Below are 26,992 nucleotides of genomic sequence, written 5' to 3' on the forward strand. Positions count from 1 at the left end.
CAAGCAGTAAATCATCATATTAGAATGATTTCTGAAGATCATGATGCTGAAAATACAGCTGCACATCACAGAAATAAATTACATTTTACAATATATCCACACAGAAAACATGTATTTTAAATTGTAATAATATTTCACCTTTTTACTGTATTTTTGACACTTTGATTAACACATATCCGACTACAAATTACAGTTTTCTTTTTTTAATATATAATACTCTACATTTTATTCTCTTTGCAGACCATAAATAAAGTTCTCCTCCAGTATGCTGTGATCATCTCTAAAGACTTCAGCAACCACCTGAACAAGGAGAAAGTGGTGAGTCTATAAGCAGAAGGTTAACACACACACACACACATAAGCTTTCAAAACTGCTTCGTCATGAAACATCAGCTTGCTTTAAAGGCATGACCCTGCGAGTGTCCGAACATGGCTTGATCAGATTATACCGGGGACATTGCTATGGAGACCGTAGTGAGACATTGAAGTCAACTTTGATTGGACGGCTTGCAGACGCTTCCATCAGTTTCCAACAAATAAAGTGCGAGACCTTCTCGTGTCCTCGTCTCCTTCCTCTGTGCTTTCAATTTTCTGTTCTTTTTGTATAATGACAGCGTTTGCGGTGCTAACTCAGAGCTGCTTTTGTTCTACCTCGAATTTTCACTGTGCCTTCCTGTAATGAATATAAAAGCTTGACACACAGGACATCTGTGCTGGGAACAAAGACAGATGTATCTTTTAAGTGCCGTGACAGGACCACAGAGAGACAATCACGCGGCCTGTAATTAAAGACATATCTCTGTTCGGTTTTGGAGAATGGAGCTGCTCCTCGGGGCTCATCCATCGCTTAATTGACAGCTCGGTTCATCCTAAGAATATCCAGATCTTTAAATGCACAGATGCACATAAATCAGCTCACCACCAGAGTTTATATACATCGTCTTGGATTAAATTTACGAGTGTGTGAAATCACCAGCTCTTGTCAGAGACGATGTTCCCTCGTTTCAATTAGAGCGACGGCTTCGTATTTTCGGTTTCACACCTATTTGTCACACGGCTGACATGTGACCTTTAGGAAGTGTGGCGGTGCAGACAGTAAAAGCCCATTTTAATTAACTTATGGACTTCTGCGCTAATTACGCACTCCTACCCATCCAATTATCTCCTGGAATGCTTATACGAGAGCGTTTGGACCGCTGGATCATCTGTGTGTCAACTCAAATCTGCTTATTTGACATTTACTGTAACAGACACCTTTTACCCAAAGTGCATTGCGTCTCACCTGGAGGTCAGTGGCTTTGCTCATTTAACGCTAGTCACACTGAAGGTTCTGAAGGTCATCTTAAACATTAGTTTACCTTCAACCCGGTTAATGAGTTTGATGTTTTTAAAACATTTTCAATTGCAGATGTAATTTTATGCATAAAAAATCATTTGCTTTTAATATATTTGGTAGATAGTCTTAATGCAATCATGATAATAGTTTAATTAGATATTCATACTGTACATTCTAATCCATTTATTTCATTTGTTTTCCCCAGAATCATATCAATAATATATATATATATATATATATATATATATATATATATATATAGTATTACTATTTTTTGTAAATATTATTTTTACAATATTTTGGAGTGAAATGCATAGACATTTTTGTTATATATTAATGATTTATAATTAAAACATGCAATGCATTAGAATTCTAATGTAATAAATTGTGCATTAGGGCAACCTGCTAAATACATTATGTACTATTATGACTACAACTATTGACTATTATAATTACTATCACAGTGTAACAAAATACAACTGAGTTTAAATATTATCATATATATGGAAACATGATGCTTTAAGGATATTGTCACTGTGCATTCATTTCATGTTTTTTCAAAAGGAAATGAGTGTTTAAATTAAACTCAGCTGTGTTCATTTGTCAGTCAGAGGCAGAGGCATAGATTTTTACGCAATGAAATTCAGATTTACTGCCACTGATGAAAATAAGATGTGCAAAATCAACAATCAGCATCCGGACGAATCGATGCCCTGTGTATAAATTCACAGAAGTCCTCTAGTACAAACATCTCCTTTTATTACCCAGGTGGAGGGTTTTGAAGACTAAATGTATCTGGAAAGCAGTACAATCGATCATTCATGAAATATCTTGTCTATCTTTCTTCTCCTGACAGCCATGCATCCTATTGAACAACATCCAGCAGCTCCGAGTTCAGCTGGAGAAGATGTTCGAGTCCATGGGAGGAAAGCAGGTCAGTAAACTAATCAATGATAATGCAAGACTCCACAACAATGTGTTCCCACTAACAGTCAGTGTGAGGGAAGCTGGTGAACATCCCTTGCTGTAAAGCTGCATTCATTAATGTCTGAATTACCGTAATTATGAGTCTGAGTATTTGCAACTAGAAGGTCCATCAAGTTCCAGCTCCTTTCACTTGGCATCAGGCTTCAGCAGTAACATCTGGTTAGTTTCCTTCATCAGCACAAACTGATGTTTTATATGTCACTGAATTGTAACCTGGAGAGCTTTGTTCTTGTTTATCTTTAGTGATTCTGATTCAGATTCAGTTTGAATCCCTTTATAATTTCATTGATGCCTCTTTCAGTAATTGAAGAATAATTATTCTTAATTATATACTTAACAAATACACTAAAACAATGCTGTTTTTAACGAACTACTTATGTTTTTATTATTATTGTTAAATTTTATTTCATTTTAATCATTTTTATTTATAATTTAAGTTTGCCAAAAGTAATGAATCATTAAATTTATGATTTGAGACATGTATTTGAATCTTTTCAAAAGAACTTTTCAGTAACCATTAAATGAATAGTTCACCCCAAAATTAAAATTTGATAAAATTGTACTCACTCTCAGGCCAACCAAGATGTAGATGAATATGTTTTTTCATCATCTGGAGAAATGTAGCATTGCATCAGTGTCTCTGCAGTGAATGGGTGCCGTCAGAATGAGAGTCCAAACAGCTGATAAAAACATCCCAATAATCCACAGCACTCCAGTCCATCAGTTAACATCTGGAGAAGACAAAAACTCTGTCTTAGTAAGAAACAAATCCATCATTAAGATGTTTTTGACTTCAAGCTGTTGTTTCTGGCTAAAATATGACTCCATAATCCATAATAACGCTTCCTTTAATGAAAAAGTCCATCTTCTGTTGTCTCTCACATCAAAATCATATTCACACACACTCACATATCCGTTTAGAGAAAACTGTGCTTGATCTGAGCAGATTTCTCTCCTGATTCAGATGAGTTAACATTTCACAGGAGGAAGCGTTATATTATGGAGCAGAATATTTTGAGATTAAAAATGTCTTGATGGAATTGTTTCTTCCTAACACGCAGCTTTTCTCTTCTCAAGTCATTAACTGATGGAGTGGTACGGTGTGGATTACTTGTGGATTATTGTGATGTTTTTATCAGCTGTTTGGACTCTCATTCTGACGGCACCCATTCACTGCAGAGCATCCATTGGTGAGCAAATGATGCAATGCTACATTTCTCCAAATCTGATGAAGAAGCAAACTCATCTACATCTTGGTTGGCTTGAGGGTGAGTAAAATTTTTGCAAATTAAATTTTTGGGATGAGCTATTCCTTTAAGAGGACCATGAAAATCATTTCATTAAGTAAAATTAAAAAAGATTCACCTTCCCCCAAACCTATTCAAGCTGAGCCACACATGCATGAATCCATTTGACATCCAGTGTTGTCATAGAAACAAAAGATTCCAAATGATTCCATGAGTTCAGAGTAGAATCTCAGAGTCGCCTCATAATTACGGGAATTCTGCATGATGTGAACGCAACTTAACATCCCGTGTGAATTGTGCATGTGTGTTGTGATTCTTCTCTCTGTTCTCTCCAACTATGACAATGTCCTTGTTTCTTGTCGTCCCCGTCTCCTCTGGGCTCTTGCACCAGGAGGAAGGGACTGTGGTCTTCTGCAAGGTGTGTGAACAGGTTTCCTCTAACATCTCTATACACCGCTGCTCTACAGGCAGAATTCTGTCATCATTTACTCATCCTCATGTCGTTCTTAACTAAAGATTTTTCTGTCTTTTTGTTTGGAGCAACATTAAATGGCAATAAATGATGACACTGCTCTATGGTTGTGAATTCTGGCTATAGTGCACGGTCCTGATTCATCCCGGTTGACCGGTTTAACTAGCTACGTTTGAACAGCACGAGCACTCTCACACCCATTGAAACACCTCACTTCATGTCTCTCGTACTTCCTGTCCCGCCCCCTCAAGAGCATGCTGCACCTGGCATGAAACCTCACAAAAATGATTATCTTCAATAACTGAGGCTGCTAATACTCAATTTTAAAGGGAACGTTCAGCCAAAAATGAACACTGGTCATTATTTATTAACTGTAATGCACTGAAAAATAATATTTAGCCCTAAATTTAATACTTATGTATTGGAATTGCATATAAAATGTGTGTGTATAAAGTGTGTGTGTGTGTTAGTGTGTGTGTGTGTGTGTGTGTGTGTGTGTATATATATATATATATATATCAAAATATACAGAAAATGGACAAATATGCTTTGTAAATATATTTTTGCGAACAAATCTTTGCTGTTTTTGTGTATAAAAAAAAATATATATATATATATATATATATATACATATATGTATATATATATATATATATATATATATATATATATATATATATATATATATATATATATATATATATATTTAAATAATTTTTTCCAAAACATTTAAACATATATTTTGCCCTCCATATGAAAATATATTTGCATGTCACATTTGAAGAAAAACTTTATTTGTTATCTATACGTTGCAAACATGCAACATGTTTGAATCAAAATCAGCAAAGAACATACTTTCCAAAAAAATCAAGATTACCTTATATAACAAATGAAATATTACCAAATCGTTAAATGGTTAGTAATATTAAATATTAAATCTACTTTGATGTCTGGTAAGCTAATCCATCTACATTGTAAAAGTATATTCTTGCCATTGAAATATATATTAGTATATAATGAATGATTCAATCTAAATATATTTTCAATTTCAAAAATATATTTTATTGAGCTTCATTTTTTACAATATATATTTCACATTTAAAATATATTTGGCCTTTTTTTTTTTTTTTTACTTAATGTGATACATATTTGTCAGTAAAAAATTATGACCTTGATTCAAAAATGGCTAGTTGTGGAACAAGCTGTATTCAGTTAAAATATATGAGAATAAAAAGAAGGATTTATTGATAATTATTGTTTACTAAACAGATTCAGTTTATTAGTTCTGTCAGAAGTCGGACCCATTTCTTTGATGTAAGACTAAAACACATGCATCAAATTTGTCACATATGTTAATACGTTTGTTAAAACGTTGTAATCCAAATGGATTTTTATATGAAACTCAGATATGCAAATCTTAAATTTAGCCTTAAATAATTATTTGATTGTGTTGTTTCAAAGCTGTATAACTTTTTTTTTTATGTGGAACACAAAGAGAAAACAAGAGTGATTATTCTTCCAATGCAATGTAATTTAATAATCAATACGCTCCAAAAATGACGAAACAGCATCATAGTGCATATGACCTCATGTATATACAGTATTGCAAGTCATGCTATAGCTTTGTGTGTGGAACACGCTGTAAAATTAATTCTACATATGATGCTTTTTTGGAGCATCAAAACATTTTAATTCATCTTTTGCATTGCATTGCATTAGTTTCCTTTGGAAAATAGCAGCATGAACATATTTTGAGCTTCTTTTGTGTTTCGTGGGGCAAAAAAAAAGAAAGTGACAGGTTTAGAATGACATAAGGGTGAGGAAATGATGACCAGATTTTCATTTTTTGCTGAACTATGCCTTTACCGACGGCAAGCAGAGCTGTGTTTGCCTGAACTTGCTTTTTAATCATGTACAGTGTTTGTGGATATTTAGGATACCAGAGTTTGGAAAGTTGTAGTTTGGTTCTGATCTTTAGCTTGCTCTATTCTCAGACTCTCCCATTTGTTGTATTTTGTTTTCGTTTTTTACTTTGCTTTAATCAAAATCCTCCCTGCTGGCAGAAAAGCATATACCGTTCAGAATGTGCTGAAATCACTGTGTAGGTTTTGTCTGGCTATAACATGCTTCAAATAAAAGATAAAGGCAGATCATTGGTCTGTCAGATCAAGGTTACATGTCTTACCTCTGTTGAAATGAACAGTGCTTTAAAAAGAGTCCAGCTGTTTGAAAGTAACTAATTTATGAATTCTGCTTCCTTCATGAAACCCAGAGGAAGTGAAAGCCAAATGCTCCAAATATAACCCTGCTCTGGCAGTGCCACTGTTCCCAAAGCAATTAGCCAACTGAAAGAAAAATGTAATTACAGTGGCCTGTTATCATGGATTTATAAATAAAAGATCCCAAACTGTCCAAGAAAAATTAATTGGGGGAGTCAAAGTTAGCTGCGCTAGCGCTAGCATTCACGCTTTGTCCGTCAGGCTGATGTGGGGAATAACCGTCGCGAACACACGGATCACCCGTTATCTGCTAATTACTGATGTGATGTAGACCATGGGTGCGGTATACTAGAGTAATCTTTTGTACAATTTTACATCATGATTCCCTAATTGAGTCTAATTAGAATATAATGAATTTAGTTGTAACTTACCAATGGTAATATTTCTCTTCTTAAAGTGGGTTTAGACCATTATTTAGCACAAATCCATCACTAATTATTGTTCCCACTATGAGACCTCACTGATCTCAGATACTTTTAAATCCTCGGTCAGATTTTCATTTAAAAACCCAAGACATTTCATACATAAATAATTATATATATATATATTTATTTTTTTGTAGGGTCACTCCTCTTTCTGTCTCAAATCTCACAAAAACGTCATATTTCAAAATAAAAATTAAAAAAGGATAAACTGTATTTTTCCACATACTAAATTCTTATAACCAAATTGAAGAAGATATATATATATATATATATATATATATATATATATATATATATATATATATCATTACCATAATGCATGCATATGTTTTAGTTTTTATTTAGCATTGCAACAAATGATAACATGATTAAATACAAATAATTTGCATTTGCATACTATTATGTAATGGTATAATATAAATAATGTATATTTAATTTAAATTAAAAAGCTATATATATATTTTTTTTTTTAATGATAATTTTATATAAAATAATATGTATTTTTTCATTATTTATTTATTATTTATTTAATTTGTTTGTATATTGTAGCTATTCATATTGTGTATCTGTTTACTATGTATCTCTTGAAGAAGAATCTGCAAATATTGAGCATTGTTTCTCACTAGACTTTGATAAAAACAGTCAAACCAAAGATAAAAAAGATAAAAATCCAGTGTGCATTATGGGTAAAAGCCACCATTGTGGTGCAAACACACCAAACAGCTGCGTCTCATTGGCTCGTCGGCTCTCGTACCTCAGATGTGACAGGAGGCTTGTATTGAATTTGCAGTCATCATTAGTCAAGCGATTCCTCAGTCCAGATCTTTTCAGCAGCTCGGCACGCTTGGCTGAAAGATCACTGTTCAACGGCAGAGTAAATCAGCAAACCATGGCATAGAAACAAAGCTGTCAGACAGTTCCTCTGTGTTAAAAACACAAATCATACAAGCAGGGACAAAAAATCAACTTTTTATATCTACAGGTTATAAACATGTATTTTGCATTATGTTTTATTACAAAAAAATAATAGATATATTGACTTTACAGATTTACAAAATACATTTTTATGGCATGTATATAATAAATATTGCTTGATTTGATTTGTTTTTGATTGTTTCCATTGTCCTCATTTGTAAGTTACTTTGGATAAAAGCGTCTGCTAAATGTAATTGATTGATTGATTGATTGATTGATTGATTGTAGTAACTCAGCCCTTAGGGATTATGTATCTGTTTAATTGACTTTTCATGTTTTAACACCATTTCATGTTTTTTAATAGCGAATAAATGGCCAATAACTGCTTTAATTACTCAAAGTGAAGTTTTATTTACAATATAAAAGGTAGAGTTCCGGTCCTTGATTCTGATTGGTTGAGCCGCATTCAAAGCTGTTCTAAATCACTCTACAATGTAACATACACCTTTGTTTACTTCTGTGTGTTGCTCGGCAACCACTTTGTTGCAACCACAACTGTTTCTGAGGATCTACATTGTTTGGTGGAAAAATACTGTTTTTATTAATATCATTATGCTTTATTTGCTCTGTTTTATTCTGTGAAACCTTACTACGTATATGGAATAACTGTTTTATAAAAGCGGTGGTTTACAGTGAATTTATAACAGCTAAGGGGGTTTTATTCACTCCGCTTTGTGTCGAAATAAACCATTGCTTCTTGGGGCTTATTGCTTTCATATATGCTGCCTTGCTGAGTTTTGCTTTTGGACCCTGGATATGACTAATAAATGAATTTTTGGATAATCAGTTGCTATTACAGAGCAGTTTATCATACAGAGGCATGTGATGTTCCCACTGGATCTTCCACACTTCCTGTTCCTGTGGTGTGTGTCATGTGACTGTGTGTGTCTTCCAGCTGGACGCAGAAGCCAGTGATTTGCTGAAAGAGCTGCAGAATAAACTCAATACAGTGCTGGACGAGCTCAGCTGTGTCTTCGGCTCCAGGTGACGTATGAGCTGTTGAACCCGAGTAAATATGATTATAATGGAGTCAAGAGTGGACATGTGTCACACAAATTAAATGTTATCGTTACACATATTTGATTGGATGCTGTGGGTATTATTGATTCACAGCTTTGATTACATCAGGTGAAGAGAGTTAAAGAAAATAGAATAATATTCAAAGAAGAATCATTTATAATAAGACATAGACATGCGATTTAGATTAAATGTTATTTTATATTGAATGTATTTCATTGATTTTATTTATTATTTACATATGTGAATATGAATGGGAATATACTTCAGAGTTATTTTACTCATAAGAATTTCTAGGGGTGTCCTTAATTGTGGCCAATGTGTATAAGAGAAAAACATTTATTATAATTTATACTACATTTGATTTAGAATTTTATTTTATTTTATTTTATTATAATTTATCAAATAAAATGCAAATATTTTTATTGAGGATCTATATATTTTATTTGATAGTTGAAAAGAGATTAGCTTAAATAATAAAAAAATCACAGGTTTTTATTTTAGTTAATTAATTATTTAAATATTTTAATTAATTATAATTCATAAAATAAAGCAAAATAAAAAAAAATGATGGGGATCTTTATATTTTATTTTATTTACAATTAAAATAAAACATTTAATGGAGGTCTTATATACTTTGTACACCTGAAATAAGATTTACCTGCAACAGTTATAAAGTAAATAGGATTCATTTTCTGTAAATGTTTCTATTCATGTTGCTTTCTATGATTAAAAATACAGACATACAGATTAGCTTGAATTATAACAAATACAGTTGTATTTTATTTTGGTTTAGTTTCTAAAAGTATTTTTATGGGGGACATTTATATATTTCTTTTATAGATACATAGACAAACAGATAAGCTTGAATGATGCATGTTTTAACATGCTCTCATTTTCAACCGAATGCTAGTATGAATGTTGTTTTTAAGGATTCAAACTTAAGTTTAATATGTCTTATCTGCAGTTTTAAGTCGGTCATTGAGGACTGCGTCAAACAAATGAACCAGGAGCTGATGCAGATGAAAGGAAACGCAGGGAACAAGAGTAACGCAGCCATGGATGCAGAGACTGTCCTGAGACCCCTCATGGACCTGCTGGACAAGAAGTAAGAAATACCGAGGTACATCAGTTTAAACACCAGTTGCATTTCTTTCTTTCACTCCATCCCTCTTTTTTTCTCTCCAGCCTAATTCTGTTTGCCAAGATCTGTGAGAAGACTGTTCTCAAACGGGTCCTGAAGGAGCTGTGGAAGATCGTGCTCAACACCATCGAGCGACAGATTGTTCTTCCACCCCTCTCAGACCAGACAGTGAGTGTAACACGTCTGTCAGCCAAACACACACACACACACACACACACACTGCATCTGCTCCTGAAAATGTGAATGAAGAGACAGTCATAGCATTTCATCTGAGGATAGAAAGAGACGTGTTTCCGTTTGAAAACTGTTGTTTAGCGGTTAAGGGATCTACAAAGAATTATCATTATTACTTTACACAGAGCTTTACACAGGTTTAATATTTTGTTTATTTATTTATTTATTTTTTTGTGATGGGCTTAAATATTAATATATTACTAATATAATATTTAATGTATTACATAAAATATAATATTCATTAAATATGATATTAAATATAAGATTTAATGGATGGCCTGTATATTACACTTTATAGCTTGTATTTAATTAAAGGGTTGGTTCATTGAAAAATCATAATAATGCTATTAATAACTCACCCTCATGTCGTTCCAAACCCGTAAGACCTCCGTTCATCTTCTGAACACAGTTTAAGATATTTTAGATTTAGTCCGAGAGCTCTCAGTCCCTCCATTGAAGCTGTGTGTACGGTCTACTGTCCATGTCCAGAAAGGTAAGAAAAACATCATCAAAGTAGTCCATGTGACATCAGAGGGTCAGTTAGAATATTTTGAAGCATCAAAAATACATTTTGGTCCAAAAATAGCAAAAACTACGACTTTATTCAGGATTGTCTTCTCTTCTGTGTCTGTTGTGAGAGAGTTCAAAACAAAGCAGTTTGTCTTATCCGGTTCGCGAACAAATCATTCGATGTAACCGGATCTTTTTGAACCAGTTCACCAAATCGAACTGAATCGTTTTAAACGGTTCGCGTCTCCAATATGCATTAATCCACAAATGACTTAAGCTGTTAACTTTTTTAATGTGACTAACACTCCCTCTGAGTTAAAACAAACCAATATCCCGGAGTAATTCATTTACTCAAACAGTACACTGACTGAACTGCTGTGAAGAGAGAACTGAAGATGAACACCGAGCCGAGCCAGATAACGAACAATAGACTGACTCGTTCACGAGTCAAGAACCGGTTCTGTCAGACACATCCGATTCGAGAATCGAGAAGCTGATGATACTGCGCATGTGTGATTCAGCTTGAAGCAGACTGACACACAGAGCGCCTGAACCGAACTGGGCCCGGTTCCCCAATAACGCTCACTCTTAGTGCTCTAAGAAGACCTCGAAAGATATATCTTACCAAAGTTGTTTATGTTCCTAAGTGTGTTCCCCGAAGTGTCCCTTAGGAAGCTTCTTAGCACGCTGCCTCTTACATCTGACGTTACAAGAGCGCTGTCCAAAGTGAAGGGGCTGAATTAGTTGGCATCGATTGCTCATGAATCGATTTTCCACTTCACACGAAGGTGCAATACAGCGTTAAGAAAGACAACAAGTTTTATGCAAATTAAACAATCCTCAAATTATTCCAGTAACATTTATTTTAACATAGCTTAGGTTATCAGTAAAATATAGACTATTAATTAAATTATCAAACTGTCAGTAATATGTTCACACGGTATGTTGTGACCGTTAGGCGAACCGGGTATCCCTCGCTAATCTTCCACCCTCCTTATCCCATTGTGCCACTTCTTGACATGGGTTTAACGACTTCTAAAAATTATATAATACACTTTTATATTAATGGTAAGGTACTTTACAATCAGAATTGATTGGCAAGCAGCTGCAGTTACTTCTGTTTAATTAATAATTTTTTTTTAATATAGCCACGTCAGGCAAAACGTCAAAAGGGCTTAAGTTTTGCCAAATTAAAAAATTGACATGGACTAAACGGCTCCGAGTCCGGCTCCGTGTTTGATTCAATACATGGAAATGTTGGATCGCTGCCATAGTTGGTCGCTTACTGGACACCACCATGCTTACCCATTTATAGATCTTAACCATTTAGAGCCAAATTGTTTGCCAGATTTTAATTATCAAAAGTGATTGCCAATTCGCTTTAATTACATTACGAAAAAGCCTAGGCTAATAACCACCATATAAGTTCTGATACCACATAAAGTCAACTTCATAAATAGGCCTGTATCCATTGCGAACATAATTTATTATGAGTCTTAAAATGTCCAAAAATCATTGTTGAGCCACAACATTGTCAACATACCATAGTTTGACTTGTACTGCGCTGATTTCTAAAGACTGCTGTTCAGTAGCGTCTTGAGCTCAAACAACACTAAGAGAGAGCTTACGAATGGTCCAGACCAACCTTACGAAAGTGTGACATACAGAAGATATACTTAGCGTACGAACCTGTCGGGAATCGTGCCATAAGGTTAAGAGAGAGGTTAAGGAATAGGTTAAGAACTACTTAGCGATAAGAACGTTTTGGGGAACTGGGCCCTGATTCTTTTGGTGATTGATTCTGAACTGATTCTGTGCTAATGTTATGAGCACGGGTAAACCAAAGGCTTGAATCAAGGGCAATCATCGCCAATGACGCCTGTGACGAGTGGGGCGGGGCCGAGTGCCGTGGGAACGAGGCGAGGCCGGTGGAGTGATTGGAGATGAGCGACACCTGCTCGATCCACTGGTCTCGAGTCCCACGGAGGAGATGGAAGGATATAAAACTGGAGCGACAACAGTGAAGGACGAGAGAGGACCAGGCCTGGGCTTTTAGTTGTGTTTGGTTTTTATTTGTGCGCGTCAGTCGACCGTGAGGGGCTGACGTGCTGTTTTGTCTTTATTTTGTCACTAAAATGTCATTTGATTGTCCGCCAGTTCCCGCCTCCTTCTTCCCAATGATTATGAAGTTTGTACATTGCTACAATGCCATTACGTCGAGTGCAAAAGAACCAGTGAACCGTTTTCTTCAACCGGTTTATTGAATCGAACTGTCCGAAAGAACGACTGGTGATCCGAAAACCGATGAGTCAATCTTTTGTTCATTATCTGGCTCGGTGTTCATCTTCAGTTCTCTCTTCACAGCAGTTCAGTCAGTGTACTGTTTGAGTAAATGAATTACTCCGGGATATTGGTTTGTTTGAACTCAGAGGGAGTGTTAGTCACATTAAAAAAGTTAACAGCTTAAGTCATTTGTAGATTAATGCTTATTGGAAACGCAAACTGTTTAAAACTATTCAGTTCGATTTGGTGAACTGGTTCAAAAAGATCCAGTTACATCGAATGATTCGTTCACAAACCGGATATCCAGACTGCTTTGTTTTGAACTCTCTCTCACAACAGACACGAAAGAGAAGACAATGCTGAATAAAGTAATAGTTTTTGCTATTTTTGGACCAAAATGTATTTTCGATGCTTCAAAATATTCTAACTGACCCTCTGATGTCACATGGACTACTTTGATGATGTTTTTCTTACCTTTCTGGACATGGACAGTAGACCGTACACACAGCTTCAATGGAGGAACTGAGAGCTCTTTAGGGGGAATTTAAAATTACATTTAAGATAATATAAAGTAATGGAGAGCTTAATATATTTTATTTCATAACTTATATGTTTTACTGATAGCAAAATTAAAATAAAATATTTTTAATGGAGGACCTGAATATTTAATGTGGGGCTTATATATTTTATTTCATTGCTAAAATAAAATATATAAAATAAAATTTTGAATAGATTATATATTGAATAAAAATAAAATTAAAATACAATATTTAATGGAGTACCTGTATAATTTCCTTTATATGCAATTTTTTTTAAAATATTTAATATAGGGATTATTATATTTAATTTGTAGATACTTTGTAACGTAAAATATTTCATGGAGGCCTTATATATTTTCGTGCTAAAATTAATTTAAATATTTAATGTAGTGCTTACAATTTTATATTTTATTTTATAGCTATGAAATTAAATTGAATATTGGCACCATGGCCCTCTTTGATTTTGGAAATAATATTCCAGTAAGTGACATGAACCAAAATAATGTTCCTTCATGAGCTTCCTGTCCATCTTCTTAATGAGCTGAATCAGCATTCATAAACTTGACTGTCAAATACTCTAAACAAACTCTATTTCACTCGCTGTCTCCTGAGAAACTTAATTTCCAGAGGAGTGAATTACATTGCAACTCTTTGTTCTGTGCTTTTGTTTAACAGCAAGGGGCTCAGATGATTTTCAGTGCTGCCAAGGACCTTGGTCAGCTCTCCAAACTCAAGGTGAAGACTCACTTCTCTAATCTACACTAATGAAAAGGTTTTCACTTTTTTTTCAAGATATACTTCAGCCATAAAATAAAAGTGTTGTTATAGCTCCCCCCCAAAAAAGTAGTTCAAAAGCTTCCCAGCTAATATGGAACATTCTCAGAAAGTTAGTTCAAAGTTATCTTTTTTCTGAAACATTTTAATTGGATGTTCATCTACCGTTTATTTTTTAAATGTTGCTATTTTCACTATGTTCAAAAGAGACTCAAAACTGCGATATCATATACAGTCTATGGATTTTGTTTTGTGATTGAATACACGTTGCTTTCAGTTCCACTCCAGGCCTCTGGAGGGCGATGTGATGCATGCAGAAACTCAAACTTTTATGAGCAATTTCATGCAACTTAAACATACACATTTTTCTTGAGTATGCATCAGGTTTAAGTGATGATTTGAAACATATTTGCCACCTCCGAACCATATTTTTTTCAGTTGAAGTGCATGAAATAGAGTCAGATTAGATTTGACTTTGATTTTATTGACCTGCGTCATGTATGCACGCATGTGTGAGGTTTGTATGGTATGTGATGTTCGGAGAACATTCAAACGTAACGTTCTCGTAATGTTTACATGATAAAATTATAACCTTCGCATAACCTTCATACAGTAAGATGAAAAGATTCAGAAATAACATTTTCCCAAGTCACTTTGGATAAAAGCATCTGCCAAATGAATGAATCTAAATGTAAATAACTTTATGGGAAGGTTAGCAGAACGTTTTAGAATTTTTTTTATTAGTTGAGTTTTTGGTCATTATACAAAACGAGCTGTTGCAAAAAATCTTTTTTTGCATGAACTGTTCCTTTAAGTGAATGGCATTGAGAGGTAACTGGTTTAATAATCAAGCCTCTGGATGCAAAGGTGTGCCTCAGATTGTAGATGTTTTTTTCTGTTTCTAAACCCAGTCAACTGCATTGCCATCTATGGCTTAAACAATTATATGCAACTGCCTTAAACTCATGTTAATAATAAGTATAATTGCATGTTTTAAATAGAAGGCATTTATTTATTTTTAAAGAAGTCTATCATGTTTACGAAGGCTGCATTTATTTGATCAAAAATACACTATAGAAATAGTGAAATATTAATACAAATTAAATTAACTGTTTTCTATGTGAATATATTGTAAAATGTAATTTATTCCTGTGATGCACAGCTGTATTTTCATCATCATTCCTCCAGTCTTCAGTGTCACATGATCTTCAGAAATCAGTCTAATATGCTGATTTACTGCTCAAGAAAAGTTTCTGATTATTATCAAAAGATAATTTATAATTTATGTTAGTTACTTTATAAATGTCTTTAATGTCACTTTTGATCAATTTAATGCATCGCTGAATAAAAGTGTGTGTGTGTGTGTGTGTGTGTGTGTGTGTGTGTGTGTGTGTGTGTGTGTGTGTGTTCTCTTGTTTTTGTGTCATATCAGGACACAACTCTGTATAATGTCATGGGTATGACACAGGTATTACAAGGAGAGGGTGACTTATGAGGACATAACCCATGTCCCCATTTTTCAAAATGCTTATAAATCATACAGAATGAGTTTTTTTGAGAAAGTAAAAATGCACAAAGTTTCCTGTGAGGGTTAGGTGTAGGGTTGGTATAGGGCCATAGAATATACAGTTTGTACAGTATAAAAACCATTACGCCTATGGGATGAACCCACTTTTCACAAAAAAAAGTGTGTGTGTGTGTGTGTTCTCAAGTAAATGCATCTTGATTTTGGAATGTTTAAACATTTGTACTAAAGAACGAGACAAAAATTTAAAAATATTTAATATAATAAAGTTTTCACTATTCCTAATTACTGTACCTTATGGGGCTGCTAATGTGTTTTTTTTATTATTATATTTATATTATTATTGAATTTTACATCCAGTGAGGTTTTATGACATTGCAGTAACATTTAGCACACAATGAGTTATAAAAGATGCGTGGAGTGCTGTTTCACCTCTAGAGTCTGTGTGCATCGAGTCTGAATGTGTGTGTACTGACCTGAACAGAGGTTTTTCAGGGGACGTACAGACCGTTTTAACACCTGATCAATACACTCGCTCGAAGTGCTCAAGGTGTGAAGGCATCTCTAAAAAAGGTGACCTTAAGCTGGGAGAAGTCAATGGACAGAATCAGCTCTTCCTACTCAACACACACGCTTGAAGTTACACTGATTTGATGTGGATTAATGCTCACTCACACTCTGCTGTTATCACTCTCAGGCTTATTTGTATTAAACTTTGCACCGCCATTGACCTGTAAGATTAAATGAAATTGAAGTTTCACTGCCTGACTCCTCGTCTTGAATCATGGTGAGGCCACAGAGTCTTCTGAGAACTGTCACCTTTTATTCTAATGAGCGGTAAGAAGCTCCAAGAAAAACTTAGTTGACCTCTAAATGTCCTATACAGTACATTCAATACTCATTAAAACACTAGTCATCCTTATAAATCCTCATTTTGCGTTTGTTTTTTACCTGAATCTTCCATGGGCAGTCATGGGCAGGGTTCTAGTGTTTGAAATTAACTGGAGAAGCTGGAGAGAACTTTAAAAAACAGTTGGTATTAAGACATTTTAGGGGGAAAAAATGAAAGAAGCAAACATGTCAAGCAAATTTTATGCATTGTATTTTATCTATGAATTGAAATATGTAAGCCCTTCATAAAAGAAAACATTTTATGTTTATAACTAAAGCAAAATAAAATAAAATTATAAATTATAATTATATACTAACTAGAGGGCTTATATATATATATTTACAGCTAAAATAAAATAAAAACCAGCAAATATGTCATTTTATGCATTGTGTTTTATTAAAATTGTTTAACATGAGGTAGTTAACATTGCTTGGAAATGGATACGGGAAAATAAGTGCCAAAAAATGCCTTCCATCAGTGGCGGTTCTAGGATTTTTCTGTAACAGGGGCCAATAAGGGGCCACATGTTACATTCAGGGGCCAAGTACAGGGTACATTCAAGCACACAAAATAATTTATTCAGTACGGAAAAAATACATTTCGGCAGTCATTCCTTTTTTCAAACACTCTAATAAAAAAATATGAGCCAGTGAAGTTATTAATGATTTTTTTATTTATTTATACTGTGCATAAAGGACACAATGCATCACGTTTTACACATTTCAATGACTAATTTGTGCTGTGTCCAAGCAAACACACCACTTCTGTAATGTTCTGATTTGCAATGATCTCTAAAGCCACCATTTCTGCACAGTGCTTTTTTCCAATTACAGAACCCTGATTCTGACATGAATATAGACATTGGGGCATTTGGGAGTGAAAAGTGGCGACAAGGGTAGCAAAAAACAGAATACTCTAGCCACGTAAAGAATGTACCGCCTTCTTGTTACCATGGCGACGCATTGTACTTGTCTTGTGACTTAACACAGCCGAAATAGATCTGTATGACACATGGATCGCTTTTATTTCGTTTTTCCTGTTTTATTCAAAATATTTGCTAACATACTCACTATATTATGAAATATCTGATATTCCCATTCTGAAATATGTGCAAGTAAATATATTTGGTAGCTTAAACACTTCTATATCGACTGTGTTAGTTGATACCGGGTGATGGGCGCCGCCATGTTGGTTCGCGCTGAATCTGAGCTGTGGGATTTACAACACGCACATTCATCCTGTCCTCCCGAAACACATTGAAGTACTTTAGGTATCCGGTAAACTCGGAGAAGGGCAGAGTAAACTTTAGTAACCTACACAATCTGTATATGATATCAATAAAACATGAAGTCAGATTATATTTGTAGGGATCATTATTGCCGTTTCCATATTCATCTGCGTTTATTTGACAAACTATAAATGTATGGTTTTGCTAGTACTTATGTGTATTCAAATGTCTTAAACCTAAAATAAGCCTTATATGTTTGAAAACACTGAATAATTGTGATAATATGACCAGCGCTCAGCGCAGCCAGTCAAAGCGCGAAAGCGGATTTAAATTCAGCAGTTGATGACGTGACGCACTGAAAGTTCTAATCACACCTGTGTGATCGTACATATCAAAGGGTTAACAAGTTTATTGGTTTACTTCGACAGTGCTTCCAGTGCTGCTTCCACAATTTAGTTTACAATCCTAAAATAAGTGAGAGCAGCAGGTAAATATCCTCTCATATTTTAATGACAACCAACAAGAGGATTTGTGACTCACCAAGAATTGTCTTCAAATTGGATAGATAGATTCTTTCTCCCGCCTACTGGCATAACGTCACAGAATGTTCTGGTATCGCTCAAGCCAAAGCCATTCACAGTCAAAATTTCAAGGAAATATAATATAAAGCCAAGAGCTCTGCTTCAAAAAAAAAAAAAAAAAGAGCTCTGCTTCTTCTCCCAAGTTGCATTGACACTTTACTGCCGCGAATGCTGCTAATTGTTTGGGGTGGAATTGCATCTGTGATCGTTGTGAAGAATTCTCCCGTTGCTCTTCTCGTCGACTATTGAGCGAAACGGGGGCCAATCAGATTTCAGCAGGGGCCAGGGCCCGCCTCTAGAACCGCCCCTGACTTCCATAATATGGCCTTCATAAAAAAAATTTTTTATTATTATTATTGAAATTAATATATTTTCTGAGCATCTATATACCGTATCTTATTTATGTATACAAAAAATAATGAGGGCATATATAGTATATAGCTCAAATAAATTAACAACAGGAAACATTTTGAGCAAATCGTCGAGTCATTTTATGCATGGTATTTCATCTAAATTGTTTAACATGAGGTAGTTTACCCAGCTCGACCAGCGTGGAAATGCATGGAGAAAAAGAGCTCATTTGAATGTAAATCACTCTGTCTCTGTCTCTCTGTGTGTGTCTCAGGAGCATGTGACCCGGGAGGAAGCTCGCAGTCTGAGTCCTCGACAATGTGCCGCCTTGGATTTAGTGCTTCCCACCATCAAGGTATCGGCTTCTCACTCTTCTTCTGCTCTGATTCTCCAATTTCAGGGGCCAGTTGTATAAACTGCTGCTTAGATTGATGTTACAAGTCAAACAGCTGGTTTTAAATTCTGCTGCATATAAATGTAGCTTAGTTTACTTGGAGAATGAAAATTAAGATTGATCATTATTAGACTAACTGCTAGTATATGCAACGATTTTTATAGTTATGCACACATACTGTACACATGCTTACTGCTACTTACTCCACACATAAAAAGAGACTCAAAACTGCGATATCATATCCACATTGTTCAGTGATTGTGTATGAGATGCTTTCAGTTCCTCTCCAGACCTCTGGAGGGTGATGTGATGCATGCAGAAACTCGAGTGTTTATGAGCAATTTCATGCAACTTAAACATACAAATTTTTCTTGAGTATGCATCAGGTATAAGTGATGATTTGAAGCATATTTGCCACCTCCGAACCATATTTTTTTTTTAGTTGAAGTGCATGGAATAGAATCAGATTAGATCTGACTTTGATTTTGTATGAGCTGCACATACATGCAACATCAGAAATATTATTGATTGCGTCGTCTCCGTGGAAACGCAGGCCCCTCCCTGTTGGGATCAGTCATGGACTGGGAATTTTTACTCATTGGTATTCTGAGGACTGAAGCTAATTAGGGAAGTTCATAAAAGCCTTGAGTAAAATGTTGGAGATGAAAACGGCTGCATGCAGAGATGCACACAGGATTCTGTGCTCGACAGCAAAGATATCTGCTGAGATTAATGAGAATAATAATTTATGTGTGAGTGGGAAGAAAAGAGACAAACAGAAGAGGAGAACAATCAGCATCTGATGTCTTTAATTCGAGGTCTTTTTAAACATGAATGAATCAGTGAATCAATGCGCATCAAACGAAACATTTTAATTTAATATTTTCCATTAAAATATATTTTCTTTTTTCATGCTGAACAATAGAATAGATATTCAGATAAATATTTAGAAAGTAAATTAATAATATTGTAAGTCTTATTTGCAGAGAATATTATATATCTAGAATTACATTTATTTTTTTCTTAAACCACATATTTGTAACTTATTTTTACATATTATTTTTACTTATTTACACATAATTTTTTTAACTTATTTTTACATATTATTTTTACTTATTTACACATATTATTTTTAACTTATTTTTACATATTATTTTTACTTATTTACACATATTATTTTTTTTTACCATTTTTAAAAAAAAAATTATATTTATATTTATTTATTATATTTTTTATTTTTTTTTATTTTTTTAGGTCAATGTGAGGGCAAAACTATATGATGTTCAGATATGCAAAACCACAGAAATGCTAAACAATAGTAATAGACATTCAATAGGTAGACATTTAGATGGATGAATATTTAGAAAGATAAACAATAAATTATATTTTATGACTAATGTGCCAAGAATGTGATGTACATTAAATTCAATTTGTGTGTTTTAAGCATAAATCTCATGCATAAGGCAGGACAAAAAAAACTATTAAATAAATAATTAAATTATTATCTGAATGCAAGTTTATTATCTCATGCAGCTTTGCAAATAAATGAATTTATGTAGTTTTCGGAATATTTAGATTATTTAAAATCAGCTATGTATTTTGTGTGTTATTGTAATTTAAATTTTTGACTTGATACTGTACGGCTTTATTAATATGTTGTCCATCTGAAGTAAATGCTTTTCCACATGGAAGACATATCTGCAAATGACACAGATGGAACATCAAATAGAAAGAAAGAAAATAAATTAAAATGAATAAATAAAGCAGGGACTTTGCCTCCTCCTCACCACTGCTCTCAAACACACAATAGAAAAAGCTCCATATGAATAATACAGCTGAAATAACAGGTCCCCAGAAGATCAAACGAGCATGCATTTGAAATCAAGCGTAATTCAAGTAATTTCGTAACACTAAGACTGATATGATCAGTACAGGAAAGCACATGAAACATACTAACCTGATCCTTAATATGTGCACTGAACAATCTGCAGGCCTGAGGAGTTTCACCAAATCTTGTTTATTCTTTATTATTACCAAAATGATGCTGGTCTTGACCAATCAATACAGCTGACAAACCACATCAGCCATTCATCATCAGCTCAATTAGAGTCCAGCTCACAGCCAGAGGCCTTCATCAACAGACAATGAAAGGCTGTTTACTGGATTTCATCACACAGTCGCTGAACGGACTGAGAAAGATTCAACAAACAGGGAAAAAGAAAGAGAACTATACAAAATGTGGCCAAAAACTTTTTTCTCTTCTTTGTTAAAATATGTTTATATTTATATAAATATTTCTACAAATATATTTTGATCTACAGTATATATATAATTTTTTGTTACACATTTAAAAATATATTTTGCCCTCCATATATTTCAGTCCAAGAAAATTCTGCATTGCATTATTAGTTCAGTCAGGCTACTGTACGTCAGTCAAGCTGGCATCGGTCAACAGTCAGCTGTTCCTGATGTGTACCGATCCAGTCTTGACACCTATCACAAGTGGTCTATTTAATTTCCCATTCTTCAGCATCTCTTCCATCACATCGCTGCTTGCAAATCAAACTGTTGCAGCGTGTTTCAGAACATCTGAAATCCACATTTAAGATAAGTAAACGCTCTTTTAATCCATATCACTTTGTATATTGCCTGGTCTGCTAATTGTAAAATAAAATGATGTTAGCAGTTTTGCATCATTTGCAGTAGCAAAATATTAAGCATATTTGCAGCAGCATTTACACATCTGTGTTTATACACCTGGAGCAACACGCAGTCAAGAGCATGTAATCGCTAGGAGGACACGCCGATAGTTAAGGCCATGAGAACAGGTTTAAATGAAACAAGCATTTTCGTATAGGCTTTTCAACTGGGGTTCGCTGTTTTTAGCAGCGTAATCTCAATGTCACGGTGGTTTATTTCTAAGGCTGATGTTTTCATTAGCTTTGTAAATGTGCGGTTGATTTCTATACAAATAAGAACATAATATCAATGACAGTTGTTCAAAGTATTTCCGCAGGGTGTATGCTTCTCCTGTTGGACTACCACCCACAGTTATGCTATTATTAATGTATATTAATATATTAATGAATATAACATGCTCCTTGTGCCGCCGCTAGGGGTCATATGCTTCCCCATTTACAATCACATATTTTCTATAAGCATTTTAAGCAACATGCTTGTTGCATATCCTCGATTGCCAAACTTGGGGTGATACTTGCACCTAAATGCTATTTAATAGCATGTTAGACGCTTAAATTTGGATAATATACAAACTGCCATCGCATTAGACTGCTGCTGCTAGGGGTGTGTGCTTCCCCCTGTACATTAAAATATTTGCATATGCAGCTTAAGCAACATGTTTGTTGCATGCTCTCTTACTAAGTTGGGGCGATGCTTCCCCCATAAATATAGTATTAAGCCAACATTTCCCTTCACTGTCTATTCAAATTGCATCAGTTGTTTTGGGGGTTTTGGCATATGGTTGTTCTGGGGGTTTGTCTTGCTGCTGTCCCCACTCTGTCCAAGCATGGCTGCACGGACAGGCATGTGGAGTGTTGCCCAGAACATAAACATACCGCCAACACTAACTGTATGCAATAAAACTGTAATAAATATACTTGACTAAAGTGGACTTATTGAAATACCTTCATGTCACATTTGTTGTCTCTAGGGTATAACACATTTAAATACAAATGAATACTGAATAAATCCTGAATGTAGACTATAGATTGGAAATTTGTTTTCTTGCTCCTGAAACACATTTTGGTATGTGAAGGTTGAAATTAAGTTTACATGCAATTTTAAAAATACATTTCATTGACCTTCACTGTTTCCAATATAAAATGTGACCCTGGAGCACAAACCCAGTCTTAACTTGCTGGGGTATATTTTTTTGAATAAAATCAAAACTTAATTTCTGATCAGTAATATGCATTACTAAGAACTTCATTTGGACAACTTTAAAGGCGGTTTTCTCAGTATTTTGATTTATTCATTTTTTTGCACCCTCAGATTCCAGATTTTCTAATAGTTGTATCTCGGCCAAATATTGTGCTATCCTATTAAACCATACATCACTGGAAAGCTTATTTATTCATTTTTCTGATAATGTATAAATCTCAATTTTGAGAAATTTACCCTTATGACTGGTTTTGTTCTCCCGGGTTACATATTTAACTTAAAATAAAATATATATTGGGCAGGGAAAAAAAATCTTTATTTCTATTTTATTTTTGTTTTGTTTATTAAGGTCAAAGTGAGAGAGAAACTCCATGAAAGCATTGAAAATGACACCTGGCCTTTCCTCAGAGCCAGAGCAATTGATTCCTTGGTGGAAATCTCATCTGCCTCAATCACAGCATGCATGAAAACACCAGCGCGCTGTCCTCTCCACTCCCCTCTAATCAGTCTTTACTCTAATAGAATAACAAACCAGATCTGATCAAACGCCAGTCATCTCCTCACACTGGTGTCCAGCGGTGGCAGATGATCTCTGCAGCTCTTTGCTTCTGTTTAACCCTGATCTGATTGTGTTCAGCTGACACATGTGTTATCAGTCTCACATCTCACCGTTAACTGTGAAATAACTCCGTTAACTGTGTGAAGCTATGAATATAACTGTTCTGCCTCCTGCAGCATCTGTGCGGAATGTTTCATTTATGATGTTCAAATCATGTTCTAATGAATAGATGATGTTTTTGTGTTTATGTTGCATTGCAGGGTTTAAACACTAAGGCAATGCAGTAGTGTGAGACTTTCTGAAAGCCAATGTTAGTCACAATGTGCAGTTAATGCACCATAATTCACAATATAACTCAGTCTTGTGTCTTAGCGCTTTTATAAAATGATTACTAAGATCATTCCTGTCCTACAAAACCTGAACTCTAGAACTTTTGCATGTGTTGCAATTGATTTTACTAAAATGTGTATTTTACAGTACTTTTATAAATTTGATTATTACATTTGTTACATATAATGTGTGAGTATCTTTGTTTATCTAGTATTTTTCGGTGAGATAGTTGGTGACTTTGGAAGGATTATTGGAAATAAAATCTAAAATGTAATCTAAAATATAATATAGTAATAATATAATAATACAATACGAATGTTCTGCATTTTACAAGACGGTACTATTTCAGTCATTCTTCTTCATTATTTCATGTTTAATTCAATGTGTTATTTTTAGGTTCAGTAATTTATTTGTGAAAATTGTGGAAATTGAAATAAATGTTGTTTTTCAGTACAGGATAAGCTGGTGGAATATTTTTATTTAATTTTTTTTAATCATCATTTCCAACAACAACAAAAAAAAGAATATGAATAAATGAATAAATAATAAAAATGGTAACACTTTACAGTAAGGTTCCATTAGTTAATGTATTAACTAACATGAACAGTACATAACAGTATTTATTAATATTTGTTAATGTTAGTTAATAAAAATGCAGTTCATGTTAATTCACAGTGCATTAACTAATGTTAACAAGCACAACTTTTGATTTTAATAATGCATTAGTAAATGTTGAAATTAACATTAGCTTAGATTAATAAATGCTGTGGAAGTATTGTTCATGCTTAGTTCATGTAAACTAATGTAGTTAACTAATGAACCTTATTGTAAATTGTTACCATATAAATAAATGCTTTTTTCAACATTTAAAGAACAATGAAGACATTTTTATTAGATTCTCAAGTTTTTACAAATCAACATCCAGTCAGACCGATGCACTCAAATGAGTTTAAATTCAGCCCAGTGCTCACTTAATACATAATATTGTGATAAAAGAAAATGAAATGATATCTGTCTTTAAAAACTGACTTTAATATTTCATCCAGTATATTAATACATGAAAAAGTGCTTAGTAGAAGTAACCCTGCTGCCAATATCCCATGATTACTATTAATCAACGCCTTCTGTGATTCTCAACGCTTTACCTTTATACGATTAATTTGTTCTGTCTCAGTGAATGTCTGATTTTTCTGGTTAACCCTGGTTGATGTATTATCTGAGTGATCTGTAGCCATGTTTGACTCTCAGTAACCAGCGCGTTTGTTTCTCCGTTCAGCAATATTTCCATGCGGGTGGAAACGGTCTGAAGAAAACCTTCCTGGAGAAGAGCCCCGATCTCAAGTCCTTGAAATACGCCCTCAGCCTTTACACTCAACCCACAGATGCCTTGATCAAGAAATATATATGCACCCAAACCTCTCAAGGTAAGAGCATGTTTGTGCTCCTGGAGGAGTGATCGTACATCTCCCTGTCACTAGAGAGAGAGAGGGAGAGAGACGCTTTCTGTGCAGTGAGACAGTTTTGCTCACTGGGTTTGTTAGTATGCAGTTTTAAAGTAGTACTTGCAGTATTCTAGTTTTCTGTATGCTTGAATGATCAGCTACATTTATCAAAACCTATAGTGGCTCTGTTCCAAAACATACTTTAGTGTGCTGCCTACGCCTACTTAGACAATACATTAGCAACATTCTGATTTCTTCTTTTGGACAAATTCTAAGGCAGCAATCAATCAGAAGTCCATCCCAGAATGCATTGTGACAAACAGTGCACAAGAAACGTGAGAGTAATGTAGATTAAAATCATACATATTCTTTCAATGCCAGAAATTACCAGAAAGGCAAAAACTTTAAACATGTTTTATTGGACTGTCCTGCTTTAAATACAAGTAGACAACATTTTTTATTTAATAAGCTCACTTAAAGGGACAGTTCACCCAAGAATGAAATAATTTTACTCACCGTCGTGTTGTTCCACACCTGCATGAGTTTCTTTCTTCTGTTGAACGCAGAAGAAGATACTTTGAGGAATGTGAGTAACGATACACTTTCAGGTCCCCGTTGACTTCAGTAGTATTTTTATTTATTTATTTATTTCAGTGGGGACCAACAACTGTTTGTTTACCAGCATTCTTCAAAATAACTTCTAAAGCTGAATATGTTTTTTTGTTTGTTTTAGTTGGTTTGGTTTTTATTTCATTGTATTCATGCAACACTTTTATATTTTGTAAATCATTTATTGTCATGAAAATAGCTTCAGTTGCTGGCATGACATAAAAACTATATGACTACTACCACAAGGCACCTCAAGATCATTACAAATGCACTATTTTACAGATTATTTTTGTGCTGTGTATTTTTATGCTAATTATAGATTTGCTTACCTGCAAAAATACAATAAAAAAAGGTACAAAATTGTCACTGGGACTGTACAATTGTAAAAGGTAGAAATATTTTTAAAGGACTATCATTTAACATTTAGGTTTAAATAAGGTACAAAGATGTACCTTTTTGCTTTTGTACCTTAGAGTACCGAGCCAGTAACTGAAAATCAGTCACTTATTATGTTGCATATCAGTTAGTATGTCGTTGATTATTATTATTATTTATATATAGTATTTATTAATATTTCAAATGAGCTTTTATGGTCATATTTTTGGGTTTTAATTTTAGTATTTTTTTTATTTAGTCGTTCAGATTATTTTTGAGTTTTTAGCTTTATTTTCTATTATAATTTATAATTGTATTATTTCAGTTTAAGTATTTTTAGTAATTCATCTTTTTTGGTTTCAGCTGGTTGCTAAGGAAAAAAATTTGTTTAAGTTTGTTATATTATATTTTATATAATATGTTATTTCAGTTTAATACAAGAAATGATTAAATACATTTTAGTTAACAACAACACTGTTTGGAAGGCAGTAGTTTATGTAGACCGTAAACAGTAATGCAGCTCACAAGGTTTTTTGAATAGAGCCACGATATCCCACAATGCAATTGACTTTCCATTGTGACCA

The 26,992-nt window shown here is 34.1% G+C and overlaps 1 protein-coding gene across 3 annotated transcripts in view; it reads left to right on the plus strand.

Annotated features, from left to right (window-relative positions):
• LOC132156385 (protein unc-13 homolog C-like) overlaps positions 1-26,992 on the plus strand; it is a 153,006-nt gene that overhangs the window by 116,865 nt on the left and 9,149 nt on the right. For 2 of the 3 annotated variants that reach the window (XM_059565376.1, XM_059565375.1), the window contains 8 exons: positions 241-318; positions 2,193-2,270; positions 8,617-8,705; positions 9,706-9,846; positions 9,927-10,050; positions 14,124-14,183; positions 19,074-19,154; positions 25,259-25,406. In XM_059565376.1, coding sequence (XP_059421359.1) covers positions 241-318; positions 2,193-2,270; positions 8,617-8,705; positions 9,706-9,846; positions 9,927-10,050; positions 14,124-14,183; positions 19,074-19,154; positions 25,259-25,406 — 799 coding nt within the window. Of the gene's footprint in view, positions 1-240; positions 319-2,192; positions 2,271-3,961; positions 3,989-8,616; positions 8,706-9,705; positions 9,847-9,926; positions 10,051-14,123; positions 14,184-19,073; positions 19,155-25,258; positions 25,407-26,992 lie in introns of all 3 variants that reach the window. The other variant, XM_059565374.1, reaches the window with a different exon arrangement.

Source organism: Carassius carassius, chromosome 13, assembly GCF_963082965.1.
Source record: "Carassius carassius chromosome 13, fCarCar2.1, whole genome shotgun sequence".
Classification (NCBI taxonomy): domain Eukaryota; kingdom Metazoa; phylum Chordata; class Actinopteri; order Cypriniformes; family Cyprinidae; genus Carassius; species Carassius carassius.